At 36.8% G+C, this 24,962-nt stretch overlaps 1 protein-coding gene across 1 annotated transcript in view; it reads left to right on the top strand.

The window, feature by feature from the left end:
- The first annotated feature begins 418 nt into the window (after positions 1-418).
- The window catches only part of TUSC3 (tumor suppressor candidate 3), a 162,617-nt gene continuing 138,073 nt past the window's right edge, over positions 419-24,962 (top strand). The window contains exon 1 of the mRNA XM_032224370.1: positions 419-591. Coding sequence (XP_032080261.1) covers positions 493-591 — 99 coding nt within the window. The 5' untranslated portion in view covers positions 419-492. The remainder of the gene's footprint in view (positions 592-24,962) is intronic.

Here is a 24,962-nt window from a genome sequence, read left to right on the forward strand (position 1 = left end):
GTCAAAGAAGAAAAACAGTGCAGAATCTCTTTCCAGATTTTAAAACCATGGAAATAGAAGTTTCCCTAATCCTTATTAAAGTCAATTTATCACCCTTTTATTATTATCCATTTTACTTATTTTAGCCTAAACCTATGAGCTATAGTCTACTTTATTCAGGTTGTATCCTCAGCAAATTCGGCTCAGGACAATCCATTTTCAGCTGCACCAAATTCCGAACTGAGAAACGCCTCCAGTTCCGGACTAAAAAACGACGGTTGCTATTGCTGCATCCTCTTGTAATACAGATAAGCAAATAAAAAGCTCTTCTCTCTTGAAGGGAGAAAGAAAGCGTGCTGAGGGATAGAGGGAGACTACATTTCCCAGAACGCTTTGCCCAGGAGCTTGCTTTTGGATTGGCCGCCGCCCGGCCCAATTCGGGCCGGGAAAGTGGCGTGGATAACGGCCGCTAGCAGGTAGACGGGAGGTATTGAAGGGCGCTGTTGGGAAACCATGGCATCGCTACGGCTCTTAAGGCTGCACCTGTCTGCGGGGAGCTGCCTCCTCTTCCTCCTTTGTTTCCAGTTCGGAGGAAGCCAAAAGAAGAAGGAGGTAGACCCCTCTTCACCTGCCCCATCTTTCCTTCTTCCCCGGGAGCACCGATAAGAACGGGCAATTCTGTCCCCCACCCTTCCCTCCACGCTGCTGGCGCCCTTGTTTTATTTTACTGCATCGCTGCTTTCCTTTCTCGTCCCCACTTATGCCATTCTGACCTCGCTTTCCTTGTTCTGTGCGCGTTTTGTATTTTACGAGCGTCCATCTGGTTCAGAATTGGTTCGCAGCCATTTCACACGCAGCCCCGAATTTTCTTTCGGCAGTCTCGGAGACTGCCATCTCACGGGCTGCCTGCCGAGTAAATTTTCCCTGGGGACCGTGCATCGGTAGCCATTCTCCGTAGGTGCAGAAGTAGAAACAATGGTCCTTCAGGCCTGGCCTTCAAGATGTAAATCAGGTGGAGAGAGAGCCTAGCTGAGGGCTTGAACTAATTATCCAGCCGTAAACTGGAGCTCAGTGACTCAAGAGCCTTTTATTTTCCAAAACATTACAATAAATCAATAAATAAAGCTTATCTTCTTTGATCGCACACTCTGTCTATCATAACTTCCAAAATAAATAAGATAAATTATTCCGGGGCCTGGATTTTTCAGGGGAGGACTCAGTTTCCTTGAGCAAGTATTTGGGAATAAGAAAAATGATTTTGATGTCAAAGATGGTGACTTTTATACAGGACTTAATTGCTGGGAGGTTTTTTCATATTTTTTTCTTATTGCATTTTGCTGATATTTTGAAATTTTCGGCAATATTTAAATCCACCTGAAGCTGATTTTCTAAAAATAGAATTTTATATTCCTTGTTGTGGTCTTACAGGTCTTGATTTTTGGATGCTGAGAAAGCCTTTGATCGAGTCAATTGGCAATTCCTGTTGAAGATATTGCAAAAAATGCAGATAGGAGATGGCTTTTTACGGTCAATTGGTGCAATATATCAGCAGCAAAAAGCCCAAATCATAGTCAATGGAAGTTTAACAGACTCTTTTCAAATTGGAAAAGGTACAAGACAGGGCTGTCCTTTGTCCCCGCTATTGTTTATTATAACTTTGGAAGTATTGTTGAATAAAATGCGGGGCTTGGATGGTCTAAAAGGGATCAAGATTAGGCAGCAAGAATACAGAGTGCGCGCTTTTGCGGATGATTTGGTCATAATATTGGAACAACCGCAGGAATCCAGTATGGTTTTAATGAATATGATTAATCAATATGGTCAAGTGTCTGGTTTTAAAATAAATTTAGGAAAAACAAAAATATTAGCTATAAATATGAGTACTAAACAAAAGGAAGAACTAGGAGGGATGCTAGGATGTGAGGTAGTCAAAAAAGTCAAATATCTTGGAGTTAAAATTTTAACTTCAAATGGGAAACTATATAAGCATAATTATGAACCACTTTGGCATAGTATACAGTTAGAGATGAAAAAATGGGAGAAATTGCACTTATCTTTGCTGGGTAGGATAGCGGCAGTGAAAATGAACATCTTACCAAAAAATTTATTTCTCTTCAAAATGTTACCTATACTTAAAAAAGATGCGAGTCTTTTAGAATGGCAGAAGGGTATCAACAAATTTGTATGGGCAGGAAAGAAGCCGAGGGTAAAGATGAAAATAATGCAAGATGTACGCGAGACAGGAGGCTTGAAATTACCTAACCTAAAACTATATTATGATGCAGTGGCGCTATCTGTAATTAGTGATTGGACTCATTTAACTAATGATAGAATATTGAATATTGAAAGACACGATCTGGTATATGGTTGGCATGCTTACATGTTATTCAACAAAAAATTGGACAAGAATTTTAAAAGTCATATTTTAAGAAATGCTTTACTGCGGGTCTGGAAAAAATACCAATATAAATTAAATGACAAGGTACCCATGTGGGCAATTCCTAGACACGCAATTGAAAATATGAATATAGCACAAAAACAGGATAGAATTACCTACAGACAGCTTCTCATTTTGAAAAGGGGGGTACTACAACTAAAATCTTTAGAGGTATTAAAAGAGGAGAAGGTAGTTCAAACATGGTTCCAGTATGGGCAATTACAGGCCAGGTGGAAAATAGATCAAAAAATTGGTTTTATCCAAGTTGAGGATAATCTGTTTAAACAAATAAGAAATCAAAGCTTAATGCATATAAAGAGGATATATAATGTATTAATACAGATGGATTTGGAAACAGAATTAGTTAAAGATTGTATGATAAAGTGGGCTCAAAATATTGAGGAACCAATAATGTTGGATATATGGGAAAGAATCTGGGTAAGAAATGTGAAATTTACACAAGCTCAAAACCTGAGAGAAAATGTTTATAAGATGTTCTATAGATGGCATTTAGATCCTAAAAAGCTGGCTTCTATGTATCCGAATTTACAGCCTAAATGTTGGAGATGTGGTTCTCTCGATGCTACATATTTTCATATATGGTGGACCTGCCAAAAGGTTAAGGCATTTTGGATAAAAATATGGTGGATTATGCAAAACATCTTTAAAAGAAGGATAAAGTTTACTCCTCAGTTATTTTTGCTAGGTATAAGTACTGACTTTACAGTGGTAGAGACTAACTTGATTCTGCACCTAATAACGGCAGCAAGACTCTTGGTGGCGCAATACTGGAAGAAGGAAGACTTGCCTACAACTCAAGAATGGACATTGAAAGTTACAAATTTAGCTGAGATGACTAAAATATCGGCATATATTAAAGATCATTCAAATGAGAGATATAAACGAGACTGGAAAAAATGGATTGACTATATACAAAACAAATATGGGACTAAGAAATTCCAGATAGCCTATGCTTAAGATCAGGAATGATTTAAACTGTTCAAAGTTAGCATAGCAAGAAGCTAAGATCAATGTAGAGATATTATTAACCCTTTTTTAATTTCTTTTTTTCTCAATATATTTTAGACTCTGTTTGTTAAAAATCTATACTGTGTACGGGCTCTGGGAAGTCGGGGGGGAGGGAGGTGGGGTATTGGGAGGGAGGGTGGGGGGAGGGAGGGATATATACTAGGTTAGATACGATGTGTTAGATTCAATGTAATGCGACTTCACATGTATACTGTTTTTCTTTAATTTCTCTGTAAAAATAGGATAAGTTAAGTACATTGATATATAGTGGAAATACACCAAGGGGAGGAGGAGTGGGATAGAAGAAAGATGGGTAGAGAGGGCGGGAGAGAGGATGGGAGGGAGAGTGAGAAGGAATGGAGGGGGTGGATCGGGAGAGAGGAGTGGTAGAGGGGGAGGGGAAGTAGGGTAGAGGGGAATGATGGAGGGAAGATAGAAAGTTGGAGGGGGGTGGAAGAAAGAGGTGTACGGAGAGTGGAAGAGGTATATTGGGTTTCTATTTTTGGGGGTATTGTTGACAAGAGGAATTGCTGCGATTATTGTTTAATGTTGTATGGCTCCAGCTATGCACAGTATATATGTGAGTGTATGAAAATGAAAAAAAATAGAAAATAAAAATCTTTTTCACATGAAAAGAAAAAGAAAAAAAGAAAAAAAAACAATAAGAAAAAAAAATTAAGATCTTCCTCTAGCAAAGAGGAAAGGACTAGCTGAAAGAGCAAGGAAAAAGAAGAGAGAGACAACCTGAGTGGAGGCAGGACCACATTGATGAAAGGAATATATAATACAAAGGTCTTCAAACTTCCACAAATCTTAAAGTTGCCAAGTTTGGGGACCCCTGATATAATACATCTCTAGGATGCCTAGGCTTTACATTGTGGGTACAATAAATTATATTTTAGTCATTGTTTTAATATAAGTTATGCATTCTAGACAATTTTTATGTAATATTTTCATTGTAAGCTGTAAATGTAAAGTTCTGAAACTGAAAAATAAGTTCATAGGTGTGGAAAAATGAAGAACATCAAACTGGAGATGAAAAAAACCATGAAAGGCAAACTAGAAGCTAAGGAAGAAAAGCAAAAGTGAAATTTAAGACACAGAACATTAAAGAGCATATGAGGAGAAGAAGAAACCTATAGGTATATTCCTTTTTTCCCTGCAAATGCAAGGTCAGCTTTTTTTGGATCAAACAAGTGTTGATGCATTGATTACAGCAGGAAATGATTAATCAGCTTGTCATCCACACCTGATATTAGGTATTGGGGTTGAACTAATTGTCGCTCCAGAAGTTAAATCACTATGGACTCAACGTGCTATTTTATTTTCTAAATTGTTTGAAGATTAAAGCATATATAAAAGATTAACCTCTTTGATCACACACTGATCCATCAAAACTTCTGAAGTGAAGAAAATAAATTATTCAATGTCCTGAATTTTTCAGTGGTGTGTGTGAGAGAGAGTCTGTATGAGATAAAGAACTTTTTGAGAAATTAGAACTATGTCTATTCATTTGGTTACTTTTTAACAAACTTTATATACCATGAAATTTGCTCCTGCGTTTGGAAAATACAACTTTCTTCCTTCGTTTTAATCCTAAGATTTCAGCTGTTTATTTTTGTTATTAATTATACTATTTCAGAGATGTTACATGTGTTGAGGAAAATGAAGCAGTCCTAATATTATGATGTGGATTATTTGGTAGATTATTTTCTGCATGGTAAGGAGGAATAGAAATAAAAAGTTTATGAAATAGCTATCAGTAAACCTGAAAAATGTAATAAGATGCATAAATCCTATTTAATATCCAAACTTTCATTGAACTTAGGTGAGATCATTTGAAATAACCAGCAGTCTAGTTACCTGTGACAATGCAGGTATTCTGGCACCTACTTCTAATTTGGCTACAAAGAATAGGAGAAACAGTAATGAACAGTAATGAAACTCTTGCTTTTGTTCTTAGGTATTTTCTAAATATCGAAATATTTGTATATTGAAGCTGTGACAGCTCCAGTATTGTTTCCTGAAGGGTTACAATACTTTTGAGAGAATGTCCACAACATATAAGTCCTTCTAGACTCTGGCTGTTGCTGGATGGCCAGGTGGAAGCCATGACAATATGGTTTTTTTTTAGCTCCAGTTAATGTTCTAGCTGTTTTTGTATTACCGATTTTTAAGAATGAATTATGTTATGAATCACTGCATATGTTTTGATTTTGGCAGGTACAAATCTAGGAAATGAATAATAACAAAATTATGTCATTATATCAATAAGACTGATAAACCAAATTGCGTTTGAAGGAAACAAATGGGTAGTAAGAGAAGATAGCAGACAGATTATATGAAAACATTTCATTTTAGTGGAAAGAGAAAATTACTTTCTGTCCTTTACAGTTCAGATACTAAACACAGGGTCCACTTCTGAGCTCCCTAAGCCCAATGGTGGTATCTTAAAGCCTCTGATTTCTTGCCTTAATTACAGATTTCCAGTGCGAGATTGTGATTATTGAGGCATTTGAAGTGGGAAAAAAAAGCATCTCAATTTTTGTTACTGAACTTAGAAATATATTTGAAAATCTACCATTGCTCCCCCTTTGCCCATTAGTTATGGAGACTTGATTGGCCTTCAAATGCTTTGGAACTTTTCCTGGTTTTTGCAGGTGGCTAGGCCAATTTTGTTCCTTAGGGATCATGGGGCAAACTGCATCTGCTTCTGGAATTCTGACATGCCAAATTCTATATTTTGATGTGTTGATCTAACCTCCTTTTGTGTCAGGGACAGTGCTTGTTTGCAAATTGTAATTTTAATTTATCATTTCAAGAGGGACATTGCATTACAAGAAAGCAAACCCTAAAATGTTTTCTGGAAACTTAGTGTTTGTTTCTTTCATGTCAAGGCATAGGGTAGTTCTGACATTCCATTCTTTGGATTGAAATGCGTTAAATAGAAGTTGAAATAGCGAAGACTGATGAGCTCCAGGTGAGATAATGAGAGCTGCCATTCTTTGTCATGAACTTTGACATGACTGTTCTTTACGGAACATTTGTAATAAGAACCTGGTTGTTGGAATGTTTTGGCATAATTCTTTTTATAGGTGACAGCAGAATTGGAGTGATGGACATAATATTTGGTTCTTTGTGACAAATATTATTAAACAGTTTTCTTGAAAAAGTCCACACAGTCAATAGAATATGGTCAAATAGATACTGTCACAAGTAGGTGTGGCTCATAAATTGAAATGTCTCTATTATCATTTATCAGGCATGTATATTTTGCTTTGAATAATAATCTGTGAATTCCAGATATCAGTAGGAAAAAAGTTGTGGATACTACAACTGCACAATAAAGATTAGTATGTCTTAAACATCAGTGATAGAAGATATAAATCCTTTTTTGAGTATTATATTTTATTTAATCATATTCAAAATCAATATTCTGTATTTCTTCCAAGTGCTAAAAGTAGCATATATAACATTGCCTTTTAGTCTTTATTATTATAAAAAATATCTATTGAGTAGATTTTGCTGAGTTTGTGTAGTTTGGGATATACGTGAACTTGGATTTCTCTGGTCTTACCAGTTAAACTCCACTAGCTCTAGATCAGCATTTCTCAATCTTTCAAACTTTAAGATGTGTGGACTTTAATTCCCAGACTTCTCCAACCAGTTTGTTTAAAATTGCCACTGGCAATCGTATGATGTAAGTCAACAAGTCCCAGACTATTTGTTGGAATATATTTTGAGTCTGAAGCATGCCTATAAACTGCAGGTCACCATATTGAATGCACCTATTACTCTGTAATCCTGGGAGAAGAGAAACTTGTGCATTCGTGCCAGATTGATAATATACTAAAAGAGAAAGAATGAAAACATTGGTTGCACCAACTCCAGCAATTTGATATATTTCAAGAGAATGTCTAAAGTATTGCCATCACATGGAAAAGGATAAATAGAGACATGTAGTTTTTATTTCTGAATGAGGGATAGGAATTTTTCTTTTTTAAAAATTCTGCAGAAAGCACTAATCTGGAAAAAAAAAAGCATTTCAGATACCGGCAAGCCCAGTTTTAAAATTTTGCAGTGAGAAGCAAAGCTATCTTCTTCATCTTGTCTGCATCAGTTCTGCTGATATTTGTTTGGTTTCTCCCCTCTATTTGTTTATTTATATTATGAAATAAAGAAAATACTGCTGTTCCCTATATAGTTCATGGAACCCATTTCATGGTGTGCAAAGTAATTCTAAAACTCCTAGTCATCAGTTTTCTTTTTAAATGATAAGAATGAAGCAATCTCTTAAATAGGTCAAAAACAATATTACCCTCAATGACATGTGGATACAAAAATATGCTTCCTTATATTTTATGCTTCTTAAAATGAAAGTTGTGTATAAAGCCATTTCTTAAATAGTAATTTTGTTAAAAATTAAAACTCAAATATAAAATACCAACTAAACAAAAAAAAGTGCAGAAAAGAAAATAGAAAGAAAGAAAAAACTATATACATCAATATCTATATATAACTTTATCACAAAAATAAACAATTTTAATAACTTATTATCTCTTAAAATACAACAAATGATAATTTTTCCATATTGAATCTTATCTATAACCAAATTTTTAAAAACGTTATCATTCCAGTCCTGATTAGTAAATTTGAATTTGAATTTCTTGACATTTGTATGCCGCCCACTCCCTTGGGATTCTGGGCGGCTTACAGACAAGACAAAGAAACATATATAAAAATTAAAATAAGAATACAAAGGTTAAAATTTCACACCATGCATACTGTTAGAGTGGGGCTGGATACAGATCAACAGCCCCAGGCCTGCCGGAACAGCCAAGTCTTAGTAGCTTTACGGAAGGCCGGAAGAGTAGTAAGGGTCTGGATCTCTACGGGAAGATCGTTCCATAGGACCGGAGCAGCTACAGAGAAGGCACTCCCCCGGGGAACCGCCAACTGACATTGACCGGCCGACGGCACCCGGAGGAGGCCCAATTTGTGTGATCTTATTGGTCGTTGGGAGGTAAATGGCAGGAGGCGGTCTCTCAGGTAGCCAGGTCCTAAACCATGTAGGGCTTTAAAAGTAACGACTAGCACCTTGAAGCGCGTCCGGAGACCAATGGGTAGCCAGTGCAGCTCGCGGAGGATAGGTGTAACATGGGTGTATCTAGGTATACCTAATATCGCTTGCGCGGCTGCATTCTGGACCAACTGCAGTCTTCGAACACTCTTCAGGGGCAGCCTGTTCATTAAGTTTACCAGATTAACAACGTATCTATTTTAACCTTGATTCAGTGAACCAACTTTACATTCTTTCCTTCTATTTTTAACAATGTTGATATTTAGTACCTTCAAATTATATCCTAAGACTTTTCATTTTTCTTTGTTCCTTCTCACAAAATTCTTCAAAGTTTTAAGAAATATTTTTTGTAAAGGATGATTAACCAGGTCACTCTAATGATTGGTTTTTTGAGTTTCCCATTTAATTATTAAGACATCAGTCAGTTTATGGCAGGTTTAAAGCGTTGGGAGATGAGGAAGTGGTGTCTCACTTAAATCACGATTGACACGTACAAAAGGATTTTGGGTTCACATATCTTTCCTAATCACTTTCACTTGCTCGTTATTTGTGTTTCATCTAGTAGGAACCTTTGTTATCAACAAATTTTATAGCGTTGGGTGAGTTTCCTTCAATCTTTAGTGAAATAAATTATAAATCTAAGTTTTTCTGGAATAACCTTCAAAGGGATAATTAAAACTTTGATTTTAAAAAGTTACATATGGACTAGGTTTCTAGATATATTTGAAATAAAATTTTGGAATTAATTATAAGAATCTTTCCATGGGAAAATACTTTTATTTTGAATTCTGTAACAAAACTCTGAAAGCATGGGATTTGTAGGTTGTACACTTCAGGGAACTAGAAGTAACAAAAAATTATAGTTAAATAACAAGAGAACTTGTATTTGGCATACAAATAGAATGTAGCAAAATATTTTAACATTCAGCATATTGAAGGATATTTTTGAACAATGTTCCCAGACATTAATTTAAAATGATCTGTCTCCATAAAGAGACTGTTTAAAAGATGTTAAGAAAGAATTTCTGAATAAGTTTTAGTGGACTTGAGACTGATCTGAAAATGGATTTAAAATTAATTTATAAGAATTAACGAGTAATGTGGTAAAAGACACAGGACATACAAAAGACGTTGAACCTACGGAAGACTGAGATTAACCAACCAATTTCATTGTATATGTGATGTACAATGACAATAAAAGCTATACTATACTATACTATACTATACTATACTATACTATACTATACTATACTATACTATACTATACTATACTATACTATAGAATAATGGCTTAGTGTAGTAAAACAAGGGGAAGGATTTTTTACTTTGTAACCACAAATTTAAACTCTTGCTTGTGCTACTTTTATTTTAGTAGCTAAATGAAATTGGGAAATATAATCTGCCTGATTTTTGTTCACCTTTCTTTTTGTTTCTAAACTTATTTTGTATACAACATTGCATTTAAATATACCCAGAGCTCCCATGAAAGAGAAAGGCATTTTAATGAACATTATTAAAATGTTAAATAAAACCCATGTGGGGTGTGTGTACACGTTTTTATATTATTCTTATAATATAGCACATAATATATTGTGTGTGTGTGTGATTCAGTGGTTAAAGATGCTAAACTCAGCTGGAAAGCTGACAGCCCGGGTTCAAGATCCGAGTGCTGCACGACAGGGTGAGCTCTCATTACATGCCCCAGCTCCTACCTATTTAGCAGTTACAAAGCATGCAAATGTGATAAATACCACTTTGATGGGAAGATAACAGTATTCCCTGCACCTTTGGCATTTAGTCATGCTGGCCACCTGACCACGAAGGGTCTTCAGACACGCCGGCTTTCTCAGCTAAGAAACAGATAAGCCCTGCCCCTTACAGTTAGACATAACTGGACAAGGGAAACTATTACCTTTATATAATATATTATTTTTTATTCTGGATTCTTAAAGATCGAGGTAATGTATATGACACTCACTTGTCCATGTGTACAATAACAACCATGTGTTGATTTTATTAAAATAATTCTTCAACCTTGCACGGCTGGGGTTGAGCTTAAAACTGAGTACCAGTTGTCTTAATACACCACTTCTACTGGTATATCCTTCCATAGAACTATATTTCCAGCAGTTTCAGAAATGGTTTCTTTTAGAAGAGGAGAAACATTGCCTTTTGCTTTTTTCCAATGATATTGTGGCAATCAAGGATATACAGCATCACATATATATAATCTAATTTTCTGGCAATATGTACTCTACCCTTGACTGCGATACCAAGTGAAATTTTTTACTGTGTGATTCTTTGGAATAAAGTAATCTTACTGTCTGTTCTTTTAGGTATAAAGTACTATCTAGTATGCTTAGTAGTAGTAGGGGCAGTGTAAATATTTAGCAGACAACACATCCATTTTGAGGACTCTATTAACCCAGATCCCATTTTTGGGGAAGTAGTGATGATGTTCAAACTTTATGTAATGCCAGCATAGTATTTGTGAGCCAAGAGGGTAGGTTCCTTTGGGGAAAGTGCTATTATAGAAAAGCTCCACTTCCTAATCCTCCAAGCCCACATTTCCTGGACTTTCTGCTGGATCTGAAGTGAGGAAGTCACATAAATAATAGAGTCCCTTGTTCACAGTTTTAATATAAATACTGTACCTGAATAATAGAATATTTTTTTATAAATACTATAGGATAAAACTATGTATCAACTTAACTCTAGAGTAATTATATTTATTATGTTCTTTGTGCCAGGTATTACTTAATATGAAGTCTAAATTTAAACTGTATAGCCACACCTTTCTCTCAAAATGTTAGTTGGCTACTGTCCAGCATAAAATTAAGCATATTTTACGATGATGGAAGTATGCCTAACTTTGTATTGTAGCTATGTTTCTATAGTTACATATTATTTTTCAACAGGCATCTTGGATCAATATAAAATTGCAATGCAGTTAGAATCAGTATGAATTGCTTTGTGTAAAACATGCTGAAAATTTCTGAAACTAATGAAAGTTGGCTTCAATGTCTTACTACTTTAATTGTCTACAATGTTCAAGCAATAATCAAGTTCCAATTTTCAGAAAAACTATTTACATTTTCTTTTCATATAGGAGGATGGTAATTCTATGCTAGCCAAATATAAGTCACATAACGTTTTTTCAAAGTAATACATAAAGTATAATATTTGTGAACTGCAATACATTTTATTATATGCATGGAATAGCTAAACATATATAAGATTTTTAATTAGGATGCTTGGGGAGAGGGGCTAGTTGGGGAAATATACTATTAATATCAATAGGCAATTGCAGTGTGTTAAAATTCCATTGTGTTTGTTAAGACTTTCTGAAATAGTTTGAAACTCTTTGATGTATGTTATTTCTATAGTTTCACTCTATTGCGCTGGTGTAGTTAGATTAGCATGAAATAGTTATTTAAATAGATCTGTATTGAAATAAGTTACCTGTGCTAGTGAAGTTAGATTAGTCTGAAATAGTTACCATTTAAATTAAGGTGACCAGACGTCCCGATTTTGGTGGGACAGTCACGATTTTTAACAATTTGTCCCATGTCCCGGGGCGTTTTAAAAAAGTCCTGATTTTCTGGCTTCATGTTGAAAGCCCAGTGGATTTGCTTAAGAAATCCTAACCGGGGCAAGACAAAAGACACTCTGTCTAACCTCTCTCTCTGTTTCAGTACTTTCATTGAAGATATTAAAATGTTAAAGCAAGAAAACAGACCCCCCCACCCCTTTTACTTACTTTTATAAGAAAAGATGACCCAGTACCATAGAGCTCCAGGAAATACTTTGGCTAGAAAAGTAGTGAGTGTTCCTGGATTTTCCGGAGGGGAGGGGCACGGAGGTTGGAGGTTGGCTCGTGTGGGAAAAATGGTGAAATATTTTTCTTTGAAAAATATTTCTCTGGGACTACTTTCACCATTTTAATTTGCTCAGTTCTTTGTATTAACATTTACATCATTCTGGATTGACTTGGAGTGTCTGCCTGCTGGTAAGTGAGCTGGGTTTTTTTCTTTTCTTTTTTTAATGTATTTTAAAATAATATTTTACTTATTGTGCATAGGATTTTTTAAAATAGTTTTAAATAGTTTTATTCTGTGGATTCTTTTTTTAAATTGTCTTAGACTATTTAAAAAAAGATTCTATCCAAAATAAATTGAAGTGAAACCATTTTTAAAAATTCTATGCACAATACTTTGAAATATATTGTGCATAGAATTTTTAAAAATAGTTTTACTTCAATTTATTCTGTGTGGAATAGTTTGAAATGTTTTACTTCAATTTATTCTGTGTGGATTCTTTTTTTAAATTGTCTTAGACTATTTAAAAAAAGATTCTATCCAAAATACAAAATAGCAGCTGCAGTTATTCACTTAAGAACTGTGGCAAAAAAGGTGGTATAGTGACTAAAGTTACAATGGCATTGAAAACAGTTACTGATGACCATTTTCACACTTAGTGACCATTTTCACACTTAGCAACCGTTGCAGCATCCTCATGGTCACGTGATCAAAATTTTGATGTTTGGCAACAGTTACAATTTATATTTGTAAATTGTAGTTATGTTGAAATAAAAAAATATATTACAATACTATTTTTGCGTTGTATGAAAATTTTTGTTGCTCTGTGTCCTTTATCAATCTGAAAATCTGGTCATCTTAATTTAAATAGATCTATGTTGAAATGCCCTGAGAGGCTTAATAGTCTGCTATTACTGTTTGAAGTCCTGAGATCAAATTTGGGTCTATTTCTGTTCCTCTGGTTTGTTTATCCAGTATAAAACCTAGAGCAGTATTGCTGGCAAATGATACCATATTATCACATTAGAGGAAGAGCATGTGAAGGCATCACTAACTTTGTGTATAAGGTTGTTTGGGCCAATGATTGTGCTATTGGTATAAATATTGGAGGAAATCTGGATTTATACCCAAGATATGTTGGCATACTTGTTTTGTGTTTCATATTTTTGTGACAATCTGCTTCGGGTTGAGTGGTTGTTTTACATAAGTATGGGACTATAGCCAATACCTGAGAAAGTGTGATGTCATTGTCCAGTATGATCTGTAGCTTTTTAATGGTGCAGTTTGGTACCTTGAGCTATAAGCTGAAAGTGACAACCAAATGGTGTTTTGTTATTCTGTTTTTGTGCTCTGTCTTTGTGTCCTAGAAATTTATCTGCCTCTATTGATTTGTGTTTTGATCTTGTTGAGTGGATCATTCAGTCTCTTGAATGTCAGATTTAATTCTGCTAGATAAACATCTCTGAAAACTGGGTGAGAACAACTTGGTTGCATTGTGGAATCTGGCAATAAATGTTAAATCTGGTGATGTGTTCTGGATGAAAATTGAAAGCATGGAGGTATGGATGAAAATCTGTTGTTTTGCCACATAACATGGTGTTTATACGTTTATTGTGTAATTTTACTATAACATCAAATTTGATCTGTATACAGGTTGAAGCTGACGTTGATGGTGGAATGGGCGTTGTTGGTCAACTTGTTTGGTTATCATTCTTTTCTTGGGGACTTGGACAGTACGTTGTTTTATCCTGCTGAGATTGTCGAAAGGGGGAATTTTTTATTTAAGTTATCATTGTGGTTTCAGTGTTTTGGTGAAAGCGTTCAAAATAAAAATCTAATTCCATGTGGGGGCATTTATTTATTTGGTATTCAGTATCATCTGCAGTGACATATTCTCCCAGTATGTGTTGTGTTGATATTGCTATGTATTTGTTTCTAGTCTTGAACGTAATCCTTAAATCTGAAGTATTTCAAGGTCAGCATAGAGTTGCATATTTTATATGGGCTTAGTGGGGCAAAAGGATAAACCTCATGCAAGAATTGACTCTTCTTCACAGTCAGCATTGTGGCTCACAGCTGCAATGTGTAAGTACCTGATTGAAATATAGCTGGCTATCAAATATATATTGTGTTCACACCTAGTGGTAAGCTTCAAAGTGGTTTGCTTCATTTTAATTTAGCTGAATTCAGCTATTTTGTTTTTTAACCATAATTATGATATAAACTTATCTAATTATGGTTTATATAAAAGGTTTCAGAAAGGGAAAAAATTGTTTAGCAAGTCTGACAGTTACAAAAACAAGAACAGGTGTGAACAAGCGTGTTCATTCCAAAAGAAGAGGTAATCCGTGAAAGATATGAAGAAGAAAAGAACTATTAGAAAATGAAAATGAATTTTTTAAAAAGTTTTTTTGAATCAACATAGATGCTGAACGTTGGTGATAGCAATTTTCCTATTTTTTCCCCTAGTAAACCTTATCCCTAGTTCTTGGATCTGTTTTTGAAATTGCCTCACGTGTTCATTTCTGCTGGTGTAATATAATCTAGGTGTTTATTATACTACTTTAGCTAAGCAAGCTCTGCCTTAATGCAATGGGTGAATTTTGGACCTGAGACTTAGAATTGCTTTTTAAAGGAAAAAAAAGTTTGGTTGCTTTCATTGATAGATGGATAGTTTATTAGGAAATTCTGTAAAGGAAATTTTAGATGCCTTGCGGTGATTATCTCCCATTATCATCTCTCTTCATAATTTGTTGGTTAGCTTGGCGGTCAATTGTCCCCTTATGGCTTTAGCTTTATTACTGTTTTGTCTCCCATAGGATACCTAGGAGCTATGCTTTGTTTTTCTTTCTGTTTTAAGTTTAGCCATAAATAAAACCATTCTTTTTGCTCTTTCCCCTTGCTTCTCCCAAGATAGCTGATGTATCATTTCCACTTATGTTCATGTGTCTTGGGGCAAATAACATTGGCAGCACCTTTGCTTCAATTGGCAAGTATTTCTGATCTCTAAAAAGAAAGTGATGTGGTAATTTTGTTGATGGATCACTGGGGAAATCGATGTAAGAGCAAAGAAGAGATGATATAGCAGACAGTTGATGGAATATGCAAGTTTTAATAAAGAAGAACGGTACTAATAACAGATGTAATGTAGTGGCAAAAAGTGTGACGTTTAAACCTGGATATTCATGGTCCTATCTCAGCCTTGAATTTCCTATTTTGATCAAGCTATTGCTTCAGTTTCCAAAGAATAAAAAAGTAAGTGTAATGTTAGAAACTGTGGTTATGATTTTTTTTTTATTAAATTTTTTTAATTTGAAACAAGTACAACATCTTTCTTTACATGCTATAAAAAGTGTATCAGTCGGTCACAAATAAACTTTGGTACATCTCCTCCACAGTCAACAAACATAACTCAAGCATTTTAACTCAGATATTCATACATATCACCATCATCATCATGGCAGTGGATCTGCGTACTTGAGAGACCGCCTCCTGCCAATTACCTCCCTGCGACCTATTCGATTGCACAGATTAGGCCTCCTCCGAGTTCCATCTGTCAGTCAGTGCCGACTGGCAACTACGCAGAGGAGAGACTTTTCAGTAGTAGCTCCGACCCTCTGGAACGAGCTCCCCGTGGAGATTCGTACCCTCACCACCCTCCAGACCTTCCGCACAGCCCTCAAGACCTGGCTATCCCGTCAGGCCTGGGGATAAAGATCGTAACCTGCCCCCACCCGAATGATGAATGTTGTGTTTTATTTTTACTTGCACTGTTTTATGTTTATTGTTTTATTGTCTTGTACCCCCCCTTCCCTATAAATTGTAAGCCGCCCTGAGTCCCCTCAGGGAAAAGGGCGGCCTATAAATAATAAACTCAAACTCAATCATATATCCATTTTCATTTGACTGTAATTATTATTTAAAGATATTGATAATAATAATATTCTTAAGCAATACATACCCACACCAGTGGGAAAAGAAAAAATCACAAAAAAAGAAAAAAAAGAAAACACACACAAAAAAGAGCAAAAAAGACAAAAAGAACAAAAGACAAGGGAGGGAATAAAAAAAACAAAAAAAAAGAGAAAAGAAACGAACACAGGTATATATTATCAAAAAGAAAAAGTATATCAGCTGGTTACAACATGTTTTGGTGCATCTCTTCCATTATTTCATATTAATTCAAATATCTTAACTCAAATGTTTACCATATTAACATCATTATACCTCCACTTTTAGTTGACTATAGTTGTTTAAACATCCTTCATCCTTAACTATGCCAAAGAATTAATCCATAGCCACATGCTGACATTTCATTACTTGTTTGCAAAATCCTCTATTAACATCAAATCCTCATATCCTATTTTAGCTGAACATCCATAATATTTAATACCAGAAATTCCATCTTCCATGCAGTATAATTTATTATCATTCTCCCTTCTTTATATAGTTATATCATATATCATAACATTTTCCCTATATTAGTTAACATTTAACTGTATATATTTTATTTTATAATAGTGATAATTATTGTAATTAAAACCCTTTATATATAATCCAAAAATATTTCCAACCTTCCTTTCTCATATCCAATTATTATTTATCATATCAACTCCACATTATATACATTACTATCAATATCAATTATTATTCAGCTATATCTATTACAAATAAGAGTAATTAGATTTAGCTAATTTTCAATTTTATTCTTCAATCTATCAGCCTGTGTCTCTCCAATAGCAAAGTCCTCTTACCATTCTTAAAACAAGTTCCCCAAACGTTTTTATAGGCAAGTCCAAACAGAAATATCTTCACACCTTTTACACCTTTTTGCTTAGGATGCTTCTGATGTAATAATGTTGTCCTTGGTTTATTCCACTTAATTTGTCCTGAATCTTCAAGGGTGGTGTCAAAAATTCTGCAGATAATGTTTCATAAAGTACAGATTCTTTAATATTTCTCATTCCTTCTACGCTCTGTCTTTTGAAATAAATTTTCTGTATGGGTCCCCCTCTTGCATCTCTTTCTCTTCCTGCCTCCGAAGTGAACCAGACGCCCGGCTTGTCAACAAGATGAAAGGCTTCCTTTCTAACATTCTTCATTTGAATTTCAGGAGCATTCAAACATTCAACACTCTGACTCTTTCCTTCATATTTTAGTGTTAAAAACAACAAATAGTCTATTTTTTTTTCAGATTCTTTTTCAGATTTTTCATACGTATCAAACAACCTTTGAAAAACGGAAAAAATCTTTTGAAATGAATCACTTGAAGCAAGTACAGACGCCATGATGTGACGCAGAAGATATTCACAAGTGAAGACACGCTGAGAGCTATGCAATCTTATCTGATCTTAGACCAACACAGCCAAGCAATAAAAGTGTCAAGTTATAAGAAGCCAAATTATAGTAAATTGGTTTACAGCCCACTTAAGGGAAGCCCGAGGGGGTGTTGAAATAAAGTAAACTTTTCTTTGTCCACGTAAACAGCATTCAAAACATTTAAGAAATAGAGTAACCAGCAGCCATAAATCCATTAAAGAAAAAGCCAATTCGCCGCTGGATTCTTCTGTTCTTTGGTTTCAATTAGCTTAGATTTTAGTGCGGACCGTCTCTCATTGAGTAATAAAATCAGCTTACCAGGTGAATCCACTCAGGCCATTCTTAGGGGCAACCTGCAGTTTCAGTTAGCATACAGCTAATCCAGAAAGGAGTTGGCAGGAGGGGTTAATTCCACGCCCCCCAGAGACTTTGCGATCGTCTCTGAGGTCACTGGATCTCCCCTTACCTTTCACTGTCTTCTACGGGACAGCTAGGGTCCAACGACCCGTCCAAAAATCCTTCGGAATAGAGGAATTTCAGGAATAGCCTGAAACTCCATCTTCTCACTGCTAAGCCCCGCCTTCTTCCCACTGTGGTTATGACGGTCATTTCTGGGAGTGTCAGGCAACAGACGCTTTTGTAGAAATAAGTGACCACCAGCAGTCTCCTCCCATTGGTGGCGGTTACAACTTTTCGCCGCTCAATGGGAGAAGATCACTACAGATGCGTGGGTCTTACAAACAATAAGGCTAGGTTGGCCCTTGGAGTTCATCTCCTTGCCCCCAAGGCACTTCATTCACTGGCCCATCCCCATTGCCCCAGCCCACTGCCCCTCCAAGAAAACCCTCATAGAAACTGAAATTCAATATCTATTGGAGATCAGGGCCATACAACCAGTCCCAGTAGGGCAGGAGAAGACAGGATTCTATTCCATTCTCTTTCTAGTACAAAAAAAGCTTGAGGTGGGGTGAGGTGGGGTGGAGATAAATCTTAGATGTGAAGAAGTTCAACATCCATCTGGCGTAAAATGCTTCAAGATGGAATCCCTTCAATCCTGGGATGCATTCGAGAGGGCAACCTCTTAACATCAATAGATCTAAAGGAAGTGTATCTTCATGTTCCAATTCGGTCATCCCACATAAGGTTCCTGAGGTTTTTCTATATAGGACACTATTACTAATACAAAGCCCTGCTATTTGTCCTGTCATCGGCTTCCAGGATCTTCATCAAATTGTTAGCCATAGATCCGTGAGAGCAGAGCATATCTCCAAAGTAAACAACATATGAGTGGATTGGCTGAGTAGGACCACAGTTGATCACTCAGAGTGGCGCCTGCATCCATCAACTGTCGCTGAGGTTCGGTCAGTCCACGGTCGATTTATTTGCCCAGCTGGAGAACACCCATCTTCCCAATTTTTTCCTAGGTTCCAGTCACCAGGAGCAGAGGGTGTCAATGCCGCCTGCTGCCCTTGGCCTCAGGGTCTCCTGAATGTGTTTCCACCACTCCCTCTCATCCCAGGGTGATCAGGAAGATCTTGGCAAAGAAGGCGGAAGTTCTTCTGGTTTCTCCCCATTGGCCCACGTGGTCCTGGTACACTGACCTCATCAGCCTCTCCATGGCCAGGCCGTGGAAAATACCCCACGACCATGTCTCTCTCAGCCAGGGGGTCTTACTCCTTCTGGAGCTTCAGTGGCTCCAGTTGGCCGTGTGGCACTTGAGAGGGAGCTCCTGCAGAAGGACAGTTTATCTGGCAAAGTCATCCAAACGATCCAGGCCTCCAAATGATTGTCGACCATTAGGATTTACAACACGACTTGGTCTGCCTTCTCGTAAGGGGTTTTCCAAGAAGCACACTGATCCCATCGGAGCATCAATTCTGTAGGTCCTGGACTTCCTACAGGAGGGTCTCGACAGGGTTGTTTCCCAACACCCTCCGGAGACAAGTAGCAGCTTTGTTCACGATACTAGCAGGTGATGCCCACCAGTCATTTAGTCAGCACCCCAGGGTGTAGCTTTCTGAAGGCCACTATGAACCTGAGACCACCTGTAAGTCCATCGGTACCCAACCTGAGAACTTTCCATTGTTTTACAAGTGCTCACTTCTGCACCGTTTGAGCTGTTGAAATTTCTAGGCTCCGGCATCTGACCTTTAAGACTGCCTTTCTCATAGCCATCACATCGGCCAAGAGAATTATGGAGTTGGTGGTGAGTTGTGCATCATCCACCCGGACAGAGTCATTTTGCGACTGGACCCTTCTTTCATCCCCAAAGTGAACTCCTGTTTCCACAGGTCCAAAAGGTTATTTTGCCGAACTTTTGCCCAGAACCCAGACATCCCAGGGAACAACGTTGGCATACCTTAGATGTCAGAAGGACACTGTGCAGGTATATAAAATGGACTGCCTCATTTCTTCCAACTGGCCTCTTATGGGAGGAAGGTGACCCCATCAACCAGAGGGCACTGGTTGAAGGCATGCATTGCGATGGTGTACAAACATCAGGCCAGACTGGTCCCAGGCCTCATAACAGCATACTCCACCAGAAGTGCTGCCACCATGGTGGCCTGGGCAACGCAAGTACCTATTAAAGCCATTTGTTGGGTGGCAACTTGGGCGTCCCTGTCACCCTTTGTCAGAAATTACAAATTGGACAAGTTTGCTTCTGCTGAGGCAGCAGAATTTCTGGGAAGATAGACAGAAATTAACCCATGCTTGGATTCTCCTGCAGCACTCAGATAATGACTGTTCAGATAAGACCAACGTTCCTTATCTGGACAGTTAAAAAAAAAAACAGTAAGAAAGTACAAGGTACGAGGTATTCTACAGTGTGGGGCCATCACGTAGAAGATTTTTTTTTCTTTCGTTCCCTTGATATCCCTCAGAAATAGATTCCTAAATATCCTCTCCTGGAAGCATACATGGAATGAATGGAATCACTTTGGATGATTCCATTCACATTGAATTGAATATGGAGATGTTCAATCGTCCAAAAAGGTGTTTTTCCAAAAGGCAAATGGATTTTCTTGTTTTTTTTTTTCCTTGAAAATATTTCTCTTCTCATCCAAGATTAGCAAGAGCAATAGCAATACACATATCTACTACTTTGCAGTGCTTTACAGCCCTCTCTAAGTGGCTTACAGAATCCGCATATTGCCCCCAACAATTTGGGTCCTCATTTTGCCGACCTAGGAAATGTGGAAGGAAATGTGGAAGGTTGAGTCTGGTGAGATTTGAACTGCTAAATTGCAGGCAGCCGGCAGGCAGCAGAAGTAGTCTGCAGTACTGCATTCTAACCTCTGCATCATCTCTGCCAAGAAACGTAACCAAGAAGCAAAACGTTTTCAAGGAAAAAATCAAGAAAATCTACTTGCCCTTTGGAAAAGCACCTTTGGGACACGGAATTGAACATTTTCCAAACTATATTTTACGTTCTTTCAGTGAAAACAAGGGCTAAAATACAATCATTTATGTAAACTTTTGCCAACTGGAGGATAGTTTCTGTCTGTTTTAGAACTATGAACTTTAGAACTATAGTTTTGCCTGTTTTAGAACTATGTCTTGAAAAATTTCAGGAACAAACTTTTTTGTGTCATTTGAAATAAATTAAATGCAGCACTTAGAGCAATTCAAGATTCCTTCTGCAATTAAATTGTATTAAACTTTGTTCCCTTCCAGATGCCTTTTGTTGGCAGCCCAGCTTCCATAAGACAGTTCAGCAAGTTAATTGATTTCTATTGAACTGTGCTGCAAGTACTTATCCAACACTTCCTGAATAAACCCATGGAAAATCCAGATTGTCCAGAGGTGTTTGAATTGTAGTGCATCAAATCAGAAAGGTGCCAGAAGGCTGATGCAGTTTGAAACAGTTTTTTAATAGTATGGTGCTATATAGATAGAAGGCTGCTACAGATTCCAGTTGTTGTGTATATCAGCCTTAAGCTCTTTGTCTCCAAAGCATTTCAGCCTGGATTCGAGTTTTTCTTCATCTTTGGCATTACAATAGTTTCTACAGCTTTCAATTGAGCAGCACCTAGATAGCCTTGAAGGAGAACTTCAAGGGTGACTACATAAAATGTAAGGAGAGGGGAGGAAGGAAACTCAGAATTACCGTATTTTTGGAGTATAAGACTCTGGAGTATAAGACAAGGTTTTGAAGAGGCAAATTTTAAAAAAAAGTAGGTAGGTAGATAGAGGGATAGAGAGGGAGAGAAAGAAAGAGAAATACAGTAGGTAGGTAGATAGGTAGAGAGAATAGTTAGGTAGTTAAGTAGTTAGTTAGTTAGTTAGTTAGGTAGGTAGGTAGGTAGATAAAGGGAGAGAGAGAGAAATACAGTAGGTAGGTAGGGAGAGAGTGTAGGTAGGTAGGTAGGTAGAGGGATAGATAGAGAGAAATAGAAAGAGATATATAGAGAGAAATACAGTAGGGACAGTAGGTAGGTAGGTAGATAGAAAGAAATACAGTAGGTAGATAGGGAAAGAGAGTATGTATGTATGTATGTATGTAGGTAGGTAGGTAGATGGGTACTTAGGTAGGTAGGTAGAGGGATATAGAGAGAAATAGAAAGAGAGAGAGAGAGAGAAATACAGTAGGTAGGTAGGGAGAAAGAGAGTAGGTAAGTATGTAGATGTTTCCAGGTGTCTTTATCCATGTGCTGGAGAAGGAAATTTCTGACAAACCTTAAGACTTTGTTTCTGCTGGTGCATCACTTGATCAATGTAATTCTTATCAGTTAAAGAGCTTTCCAAAAAGAAAAAACAAGTTTTTGCACTCTGCAAACCTCCGTAAAAACGCTTCATTTTTCGTGAAAATAGGCCCAGGTTTTTTTGCTCATTTCTTCTCTCCCCAGCCCCCAGGAGCTCTCTGAAAGCCTTCATAAGGCTATGCATAGCAATTTTGGTGAAGGGGGCGAGACTTCAGGAGGCAAAAAATGCTGTATTCAATGTATAAAACACAGCCAGATTTTCAGCCTCTTTTTTGAGGAAAAAAGGTGAGTCTTATACTCTGAAAAATACGGTATTCTGCCTTGATTTTCTGTGATGTAAGGTTAGGAGAATTTCTGTTGTGCTTTTAGGATTATGTTATACCCTTTAGCAATAAAAATGTCCTGAATATTTGTCTTGGGTGATTGGGCTGCGGGGTATCTTCTGAAGAAATTTCACTGTCTTTTTTCTTTTTCTTTTTTCTTTTATTATTTCACATGTGAAACTTCCTAACAAAATAATTATGAAAAGTTTGATAGATCTTTTTAAAAACCAGGTGAAATTAACAAATCTGCCATAGACAGCTATGAGCTTCTGTCCCTCTTGTAATGATATTTTCTAATCTGAATTTCATCATTATTACTCTAACTTTGGCTAAAAGAAGAGAAATCCTAGGAAGAAGATTTCCCTTGCTAAAAAAAAAGTTTGATGTGCACACTACTTTAAAAAACTAGAATTGTGAGCCCAATGGGTCCTTTAGAAGGAATCAAGCAGCCCTGGAGTCCAAGACATAGGGCCAAGGGGGGCAACAAGTTATGATTGGAGAAGAGGGGGCATTCCCACTAGAATGCACAGGATCTTATTGGACCACAGAAAACAGAATATAAATGCAATGTAAATGCACTATTTCTTTAAAATATTACAACAGTCGTAAACCAAGGTAGGGGTCAAATATACAGAAACCCTGAGAGTTCTTCTATGGAGAAGAAAAGATAATGAATAATCACATACAATAAAGATCGAGTAAGGCAGGGAAATAACAGTTGATAGGACTGTAAGGGAACTGTGACATCACCTGCTTTATAGTAACAGAATCTTGCTGGTGTGAAAGCATGTCTCACCTCCCTCCCTTTATGTCCAAGAGGCCAGGGAGGGTCCTTTCTGAGAAGCTTTCCCCAGTCCATTCTTTCTGTAGGCTGAGATTCTTTTTGCCTGTCTGTTGTTTAGGCTGTGACTCTTCTCCTGTCCCCAAGTTTATCTCACAGCTGATTTCACAATTCGACTTAGGGACATACCTACACTTATTTTTTGAGTCAAACAATTTATTGACTTTCCCAAACTGGATTTTTAAAATGATTTCCTATCCTCTCATAGATTCTTTACTCCACTGTTCCATTTATGAAATGGCATTGTCCACATTTCCTAAATATTATGTCTGCTTCTTGTATCAATTTCTTATTTGTGATCAGTTGTCAGCTGTTTCTTTTACTGTTTGGTACCAACCAAATGCAAATTATGAAAAGGCATGAAAATAGGTCAAATGTGGGGGGGGGATCCTTATTCTTCTCAGGCAAAACAACATTTTGTGGTTTTGATATAGTTCTTATGATTAAGTGAAACGTCAAAGCATAAGACCACCCTAATTTTTATACTAAAGAATTGAAGAGAGTTTATAGTGGGATTTTATTGTGAAATTGTCCTTCTAGTAGAAATAGAAATGTGATTGAAATAACTAAAACTGTAAGCAGTGACACTTAGAAACTGTAAATGCATTTAGGACCAACTGCTGTTTGAAAATATGAAAGGGCTGAAAAAATAAATACAGATAGGAAAAACTCCCCTTATGCTCTTTAGGTGGCTAGTTTTCTATCTTAATGTATTTGCTTACCACTGCCTGACTGATTTAAATGTTACAAATCATGGGGACTTCTTTTGAAGTTACCCAGCATTCAATTTCATGTGTCTGTGGTTGACATAACCAGTAGCATTTGGGCTAGATAGCTCATTGGGCTGTTTACTTGAACTACTAGAATATCCAGTGAATTTTATGCAGCCTACTGATAAGATCTTCAACATTCCTCCTAAAATCCATTACTCAACTCTGGGACTCTATTTCCTTTCTTTGAAAGAAGGGCAGAAGCGAGCCATCATAAAATACAGGTAGTCCTCAGCTTACAACCACAATTGAGTCCAACATTTTTGTTGCTAAGTGAAACATTTGTTAACTGAGTTTGCCCTATTTTACCACCTTTCTTGCTACAGTTGTTAAGTGAACCGCTATAGTTGTTAAATTAGTCATTAAGTGAATCTGGTTTCCCCATTTTGCTTGTTAAAAGGTTATAAAAGGGGATCACATGATGCCCGGGACACTGCAACTGTCATAAATATGAGTCAAGTGTCTGAATTTTGATCCCACGACCTTGGAGGATGCTGCAGTGGTTGTAATCATGAAAAGTGTTCAGCGCTGTTGTAACTTAGAATGATCACTAAACGAGCTGTTTTAAATAACTATCAGTAAAGGAAGAGCAGAATTCTAATTATTTGAAAAATATTTAAATATTTCATGTGCTTCCACTGGCTGGCTGTGTTTTTTTGTTAA

Source organism: Thamnophis elegans, chromosome 9 (genome assembly GCF_009769535.1).
Source record: "Thamnophis elegans isolate rThaEle1 chromosome 9, rThaEle1.pri, whole genome shotgun sequence".
Classification (NCBI taxonomy): domain Eukaryota; kingdom Metazoa; phylum Chordata; class Lepidosauria; order Squamata; family Colubridae; genus Thamnophis; species Thamnophis elegans.